A 9,068-nucleotide genomic window follows, 5' to 3' on the forward strand; every position below is an offset into this window, starting at 1 on the left:
AATGCAAGTCAGTCAGAGTCTTTTCACAGCATTTCACCTCTAGAATAATTTATGTACAACTGTAATGGATCTGATATCACTTGAAGCCTTTAAATCGAGACTGAACAACTTCAAAAATAAGAACTGCTGTAGCTTAAACCAAGCTAAAGATACTATTGAAATTATTAAGACAGGGTATTTGGACTTCATTATACACAATATTTTCTGATCTTTAAGTCTATTTCTAGTTGCACAAGCCTGGAGTAATGGGTCTTCCTGTTGTAATCTAGCTGTACTTTTAGTCCCTGGAATTTCTCCATAATGCACAAATTAAGATGGAAAGGTACTTATTCTGATTAAAAAAATATATAATTCAGATTGAGGCTTAAAAATGAAAGGTAATCCTTGATTATAATTTTGCTTTTGCCCTTCGGGTGCATTCTGTCCTTGTATCATTGTGCATATTTCCATAAAACAATTTACATGGAATGTTTCTCCTTAAGTTATTTTAAAAGAAATTACCTATGGGCTCCTTCACGTCTGCTTTCTTCTTGTCCTTGCTTTGCATCGTATCTGGCATTTTGTGCAGGGCAAATGGAGAGCACTTGGTTATGGTCAAAGCTATGCTCTGAAGGATGACACATAGACACTGTATAGTAGCAAGAAAAAAAGCAAGCCACTGTGTTCTGGTTTTCTGTGTAGAGAAAGAGACAACGATAATTTCCACTCAATTGGAAAACTGTTTAGGTCGGCTTCAGGAGGGAAAGGATGAAATTTGATTGTAGTGGATCTGAAGATGAACACTATTTCCCATTTACTGCCAAACCAGTATTGGCTTTGAAAAGCTCTTAATCTTTGACCTTGAGGAACCTCTTTAAGAGGCATTCTGGATGCAAGGCCTACACGTCAGCCCTTGAATATGGTGATACCTCTAGCCAGTTACCAAATGCTTTTGGTAACTCCCTGGCTGGAAAGCATCTATTTCTAAACAAAACTTGTTAAGAAATACACAGATAGCACCTAGAACATTTTTCAATGCCACAATAGTGTGTTTTTCTTTAACCTCTGTAGGTCAGTATATAGGGTGGTGTGGACACGCAAAGGTAAGATGGACCATCCAGGAGATTTCAGCCACGTTCAATGGCTGCAGAAACAATGGTGCCAAAGGAAGACTTTAGCTCTCCCTGACCAACAAGAACCTACCAACTCTACACATCAAGAGAGAAGTTTGACAGAACAGTCCCCTCAGTGGCAATGCTGTTCCCACACCCTCACGTCTGTCCCCTCAACAGTTTTGGCGTAACTAGCTGCTGAGTCAGGGAACTGAGGCAATTAAATTTTTGGTTTTCTTTGTAGTTAGTTTCTCCAAGGACTTCTTAAGAAGAGATGCTTGCCAAGGCTTGCTGACTTTGCATCTGTACAGATCCTGGGAGTGCCTCTTCAGTTTTGCCAAGCCAGGTTAGCTGAAGTCACTGTCAAACTGCTATCAAACTAAACTGGTTGACTGCTCATAGCTGAGCAGCAAGAGGCATAACTTCCAATAAAGCAGTAGTAACATCTGTTGGAAGTAGTACCGTCATAAACTGCTGTGGTCATTTCCAAATCCCCCTTGGCAATTAGGAGGTAAACACTGAGGACAGAGACAAGACATCAGTAAGCAGTATCCTCTGCATGGAAAAACCTGAGATATATAAGGTGGGATTTACATATATACCTAGGATTTGGGAATAATATCTCAAAAGGCTTAATTTGATTATAAAACATGGAGTGCAGAGTTTCTGTAAATCCTTTAGAAGGAAAGGTAATTCAGTGCTGTAGCTTGCTGGCTCAAAACAAGAGCTCAGTTCTTTGGATGCTTAGTTCAGCAAATGTCTCAGGTAAAGACAGCCCTGGTTACCTTAAACCACTTGACATACGATTTGTATCAGCAGTTCTTTTATGCTTTTGCAATCTTGATTTTATCATGATAAGGTCAAGGCAGTTGGACACAGAAGAATATCAGTTTCAGTTAATTCTCCTAGGCTCTGAACCAGGTTGATGTCAGCTTAAGATGAAAGAAATTATGCCTGGTGCTCCATAAAACAAGTTGTTCCACTAAACAGGCACTATTTGAACAGAGAAAACCTCACATCCCCACACAGTATTATTCATCCAAGTGGTAACCCATTAGTGTAAATCATCTCTAGGTAGCCATTTACAAGATATAGGAGATACTGGTTTGGCTGCAGAACATTTCTGGAGGAGGAAAATATTGTGAAAGAAGCGGAGGAACATGAAATCCTATTGTTGAAATGTCTGACGACTCTGATGTACTTCAATAGGGTCCACATGTCCTTATTCTGCAACCTGTTATTTACAAACTGCATGGAAGAATCCTGCATGAAAAACCAGCTGTAGGCAAGGCAGGTTGTACCCTACACAGTTGCTCTAATAATTAAAATTAAGACAGAATTCAATCCCAAACCTACTTATTTTAGGTTATGTTTCTACTACTTCCATCTACCTCAATATCCAGAAGTAGGTTAAAATTAAAATAACAGATTTCTTATATTCCTGTTTTGCCCAAGATACTAGATCTATTCAGATAATTACTTTTTAAAAATCCATTTTTTAAAACAAGAACTATAAAAAAATGCATATATATACCTACCGGAGTGCTCCTGCTAAAAGATGCAACTTGATGACTGCTTTTCTTTTTTTAAAAAAGCACACTACACATTTACTTTTGCTTTGTAGCTGTAAGAGACCTTTCACAAAAGCCAGTTTCTCTCAAGTCATTTAATTCCTTGCAAAATACAATCTACAACATAAAATACAAACCAGCATGTTTTTCTCTAATTCCTTTCAGCTCCCATACTATTCAATACTACTGTAAAGTAGGTGTGAAAATTTCAGATGGAAAACATGAGTTAGTTGGATCGCATCCCCTTCAAATAACTCAATTCTTTTGCAGCAGAAAAACTTAACGGGGATTCAGAGGTTTGTTTTGGTTTCATTTTGTGTGGGTTTTTTTTTGTTTTTTTGTTTTTTTGTTTTTTAAAGTTCATAGAAACTATTATACAGAGTAAATGCTTCAACCTAAGATAAGGATCTTCTACTACTACTTCTTCCCCTGGGGAAAGCTTGACTGAGGAGTTAGTATCATTAGCCAGCAGGACAGTGATCTCATTTCAGTGATGTTCTGTTAGCATCAGTGACAACTTACAATGGCAAAGCATTTAATATTAATATGTAAACTCTGTCAAGTGCTTTCTAAAATGTCAAGTGCCCCTTCCCCAATTTAGCTAAGTAAAATAGCTACTATTTTATGAATACTGTATTACAAAAGTGTTATGAAGTTATGTTATAAGTAGTTATTAATGCCTTTGCTGCAGGCTGAATCTGTAAGAGGTGACTGAGCAACCAGCTGTTATGGGATGCCTGTTTGGAATAGATCAAACTAATTTTCCTAATGCACCTTGCCAGTATTTTATTTCAGAGAAGTGACAAGCTGTTGGCCTCAACAGCTGTAGTGCTGACGGTTCAAAAGCCAGCTAACTCAGTAAATACAGAAGTTTCCAGACTGGGAGAAGAAAGGGGATCGCAAGAGGTGTACAGGCATTATAGGCATTATGTACTTCATTATACTTTGTCTCCTCTTAGACTATAATCACCAATGGATGGACAAAGGGTGTTTAAAAGTCTTTTATATTTACTTAAACACATTCATAACTTCCCTGCTGGAAGTGGGTAGTCATTGTGGGACTTGAGGAATAGCTACAGAAATGCCACTCGGCGTGAAGGGGCTCAGATTTACCTCAATAAGCTTCTCTATACACATTCCAACATTTGCTTTTAAGGAGGGTGTAATGATTTACACTTTATTCTTAAGCAGAGGAAGTTTCAATGGCAGATTAGTAACAGAAACTGATAAGCTATACGTGCCTGTCAACAATGCACAGCAGAGCTGTCGCTGTCTTTGGACTATAACGGTTGCCATGTAAAAAATACTCTATTTTTCTTTGTTAAAAAATTCTGTCATCCAAAGTCAGTAAGACCATGAGTAAGTATTGTGTAGATTTTCCACACTCAGCTGACTTCAGCTGTTAACAGGTTTAAAAACAGAAGAATAAAACCCCAAGTTTATGAATGCCTGACAACAAACTGGGTAACCTCGGTGCATCATTGTTGGCATTGCTAAATCTGGTCTTGATACCACAGTGTCAACATCCGTCAGGTGCAACCGCCGCGTGCTGCTTCAGTCGTTCTGTGGCTTTCTGTGGAAGTAAGTGCAGATCTTCCTCATGGAAACTGAAGTGGTTACAGCCTAGGAAGAAAAAAACCAAAACCAACAAGAAACGTTTCTAGGTTAACAGTTCATATGCTGCAGGAGTCTTAAAGTCTCCCCTCCATCACTGCTCCAGTTTGTTTAGCTTCCCAACTAAGATAGTAAATGAAAGGTTCTTTACTATAATCTGTTTGTCTCGCAGATAAGAGGCTTACTACCTACAGGAAACACTGGGTAAAACCTAAGGTTGTCTTACTGCCATAAGAAAAGCACTCTGGCTGCAGTTTCAGCTTCCCTGCAGCAAAGAGAGCTGAAGGTTTCCAAGACGTAGCAGATCAATGAATGCTGCTGGTATTCCAGGCACTGCCTCAGGCTTTGAGTACAATACAGGGGCATCCTGAAATCTGAACTAGAGCATGCTGGGCAGGAAAGGTAATTATTCTATAATAATCTCTCTCCAGGGCAAATATTTCTCTCTTGTGTTTAAACATGTACACCATAAAGCACAAGTAGTTGTAGGTTTCCTATAACCAAGATTTCTTGGTACAGCCACAATATGAAGAGCTCAGCTGCCATGCATAACTTATGGAGTGGTGGCTTGCCCACTTCATATCCAATAGAAGTGCTGGAAGAGGTGAAACTGGCTAAGAAATGAGATATCAAAATAAGCCTTAATGATGGCAACAACTTCTAGCATCAGATATTCAATTGAGAATACAAGTAAAATTTGATGATTGAAAATCTACCTAACATTTACTGAAATAAGACCCAGTAAAAGACACTGTAGGACTTGGAGTTCAGTTTCAGAGACGAGTCAAGTTTGGTTTCTTTTAAAAAATGTCATTATCATTTGTCAGTTTGCATGTTAAACCCTCATGCACTCATGCCAACTTTTTTAGCTGCTTTAGAAGCTTAACTTTCAGATCCTAGGATGAGCTCTGTGCCAGGCTTCCTGTACATCAAAAGTAGGATTATGTAGGTCAAATCCTGCCCTCTGACTCTTTTACAATTCCTTTGTTTTCTGCTAGTTTTCAATTGAAGGAACTGAAGGCATTATTTAGCCCCATGGTTTTAACATGGGTAACAAATTCTTTTACTACCTGGGCTAGAATAGAATTTAGCTCTTTCTTCCAATGCTAAAGTGGCTTTCCAGTAACATAAACAGGCAGATGTGATGGTGAACACATAAACAGTAGATCTGCCAGGAAAGGTGCTGTCATTAGCGTGCTTCTCAGAGTAGAGCTGTATTTCAGATGACAGCTACACCCTTCAAACATCCAGCTGAAGACTGTGAGGATCTCTGAGCTCCTGTGTGCCCTAAGTCCCTTTAAGATAAGGGACATCACCATCCTAAAAATTCTGTTCCTGCATGGAGGGGATTAGTAGATAATAGCGTTCATGTATGTATCTTGCTTATTAGGCCAGAAATCTTCCCTTTTGTCCATAATTGAAGGGATCAGATAATTCTTTGAATGCCTGAGCAGGAGAGTACAAACAAGGGGAGACTAGCAGCTAGGTGTAACTTCTTTCATGACCACTGTCACTGACCATCCTACTTACAGTTTTTGGTGAAGTGGCCGCTGCCACAGGCTCTTGTCGTTTGGCACCAGGACTGCAAGATGACGGGGGGCTGTTTGATGCGCTATGGCTGCCAGCTCTGCCAGTCCGTAGCTTCTCTCCCAGAGCAGACAACCAATTTTTTCTTTCAGGTGAACTATTCTCTTTATCTACTACCTCAGTGTCTCTCCCGCATGGAGACCTGAAAAGATGGGGGGGAGTTTGAACACCCGATGGATTAATATGGCTTCCAGAAAAGGAAGGTTCTTTTGGGCTGTGGCTGGAGCCTTCGTGGTTGTTATCCAAGTCAACCAGGCTGAGAGAACCTTCATCACAAGCTTTTTGGTCTGCAGCCAAGTGACATAAATTAAGCTTGGATTTCTTAGCTGCATGGTCCAGTTCAGTCACACAGCTACAAGCCTGCAGACACTTCTGCCCTGCGTTGTCCTCCTTACTGCAGTCAAGCCTTCTCTTGGCACGCTTTTCAAACTGCGAGTATGGGGCTTTAGGAGGGCAAGTGGCTTCGAGGAGACCTTGGGTGACTTCTGCCAGGGCTTTTCTAGGAGAAGGAGCCTTTTTCCCCACTTCTGGAGGTGAAGAGCACGGAGTCCTTGTAACCCAATGTTTAATGGTCATTTTGGAGGAAGGGATCAGTTTGGGAGAAGCGCATGGGCTGGCTCCACTCTGCTTGGCTGGGGTGCAGGCTGTGGCTGTCTGGGTTTTGAGAGCGCCTGTCGGAGTGTTTGTAGACAGAGGAAGGTCTCCAGAATAAATGGGAGCACAGGCAGCCGGCCACGGCGAGGAAATGCACGGGCTGCCCACTGTGAAGGCCTTGGCAGGAGTACTCTGTGGGCTGGCAGGCGGTCCTATTAGGGGAGAAATAAGTAGTTTGGTGTGGAACACAGAACAGCAGATTAAAGACAGCCCTTTTATAAACAGCCCTTCCAACTAGGAGATGAATTCAGTGCTGACCCTGCTTCTCAGACATACCTTTTTAAATTAAGAGGTTGCAGAAATTTCAGTTAAACTGGTACAAGTCCTATGTAAAATCCTATATCATATTGATAAGTATAATACAGTATGTTTGTGTAATGTCTGACACCTATCCTTTCTGTAATGAGCATTCTTACATGAGCTACAGCCAAAGGACTGACGGACAGACAAATCTTGAATCTTCCAATTTTATCTAGCCTTGCTTGGAAGCCTTGCAGTGGTTCGGTCCAGGCAGCTCTGTGCTGAGATGCTGCCCGAGAGCAAAGCTGGTCCCCACCTGCACAACCGTCTTTAATGGTCGCATAACCAAGTGGAAGGACAAAGGTACTGTAAGCAGGTTCCACAATTAATTACAATACCAAGGAAACCTTATGCTATAATGCCCTACCATATGAATAATGCTCCTAATCAGGTGTTAATAGCGGCGTATTTTAAAGATTAAAAAAAAGAGTGAGAAAAGTAAAGGACATACTTTCATTCTCTTGTCTTTTTGCTGGAGGATTTTCTGCAATGCTATATTAGTATGAAGACAGTAGTTATTTACCACACCCAGGGAAATGAGAGAAATTCTTCATCTCCTGAACAAGGACTTAAATTCCAAAGAAAATAAAATCTGTCACTGTAGTAGTTATTTCTTTAAAACAAATGATTCCCAAACAGATATTTCACAGTGGCTTTTGAGCTCACTAGCCAAGATGTAAACTGCCCTGCTTTTAAAAAAGAGGTTCTGAATACCCAGCTTCTTAAAACATAAGCAGGGGCATAAGGACCTCACTAGTAACACTGAGAATCATATATAGCAAAGATCTTAGTCTGCAGCAATATTAGAGAGGGAGGTTAATTATATTTTTTATTACTTTGTTTCTGGCACCCTCCAACAGAGAACACATTAGCGGGTTTGTTAGATGCTTGCTTAATCATTCATCTAACTTGCGGTGATGCAACTAAATAGGATAGCACCTCAGTTACTCTATGCATTTCCACTGCTGAGCATAAAAGCTCTAAATATTTTTCTGTATAGCAGGGGTTTAATCTGAACTCCTAATTCTCAGCATTAGCACTGTACTATAAAGCACTTCATTAGAACAATGAGAAGTCTAGTGTGAATAACCTGCCATTTTCTTTAGGACACTGGGCTGCCTCACAAATAACATGTCAAGTGAGCACCTACAGGACTGATTCTATACCATACTAAGCCTCTTTCAATCCTTCCTTTTACTGTATTATCCAGTATCCAAAATACAAGTGCTGGTGCATCAGGGCAAAATTAAATAGGGTCCTATATTAACAGATCTCACCACAAATCACTCTAATACACAAAACAGAGTTAAAGGCTCCTTTCCTGATAAAATACGCTACTTCATAACAACTTGCTTCAATCTGGACTAAGAAAGTAACTGCCAAGAGTGGTTCTCCTAATCTTTACTTTAACGAGCACTTGCAAGACAATAATATCTCAGCTGGGGAATTAGTTGCACTTAAAAATCTAAGCTCCTAGAGGTAGAAGAGAAGTAGCAAGCTCAGCAACTCTTGATTCCTAATGACCATCTACAAATTCCCATAACAGAAATATTGCATGACTAGCTGGATATAAGCACTCTCAATCCCAAAATAGTCTGAAAGTTATACTGTGGAGACACTGGATAAGGGAAAAAAACTATCCTGAGAGTTGGATGGGTGTCATGGCAAGAAGCAAACTCAAACTTGAGAAACATCCCCAAACTTGAGATAAAGAATACAAAGACTAGGCTTTTTTGCAAGACTGCATGCATTATTCAGGCTTCTATAATCCAGTTCCAAGCTGTTTCCATTTATGCTGCCATTGCATGTAGTACAATACTGTAAATACCTGCAGTCAACCTGCATAACACCAAAACACGTTATTTCAGATGTTTCCTACTTCTCTGCTACAAATTGTCTAGAGTGATATTGTCAATCTCCAGATTTAAGAGTCACAAATTGTCCATGCACAGGCCTGCTCCAGAAATTTGGTTACACAAAAACATAGAGAAAGTAGTGCAACTTAGGGAAACCACAAAAATAATTTCCAAAGAAGAGGAAACTCTGCTTGCTACACTTGATGATATAGGTCAACAGTCAACACACAACCTCAGTCTCACAATTTGTTCCACATAAATGGGTGGGGAACTACCTAGATCTCATCCCAACAGGTCTGAAATAGTACTTAGCTTGCCAGCTCTGAATCAGTCTCTGCAGATAACTCCTATATTCTAACAGCACTTGCTTTGTGTTCAAGAGCCAAGGTCAGCAG

At 40.2% G+C, this 9,068-nt stretch overlaps 1 protein-coding gene across 1 annotated transcript in view; it reads right to left on the bottom strand.

Annotated features, from left to right (window-relative positions):
• Positions 1–4,216: 4,216 nt before the first annotated feature.
• Positions 4,217–9,068, bottom strand: part of DTL (denticleless E3 ubiquitin protein ligase homolog (Drosophila)) — a 19,621-nt gene continuing 14,769 nt past the window's right edge. Inside the window, exons 12-13 of the mRNA XM_009701061.1 lie at positions 5,807–6,669; positions 4,217–4,285 (exon numbers count right to left, since the gene is read on the bottom strand). Coding sequence (XP_009699363.1) covers positions 4,217–4,285; positions 5,807–6,669 — 932 coding nt within the window. The remainder of the gene's footprint in view (positions 4,286–5,806; positions 6,670–9,068) is intronic.

Source organism: Cariama cristata, unplaced genomic scaffold (genome assembly GCF_000690535.1).
Source record: "Cariama cristata isolate BGI_N322 unplaced genomic scaffold, ASM69053v1 scaffold2035, whole genome shotgun sequence".
Lineage (NCBI taxonomy): Eukaryota > Metazoa > Chordata > Aves > Cariamiformes > Cariamidae > Cariama > Cariama cristata.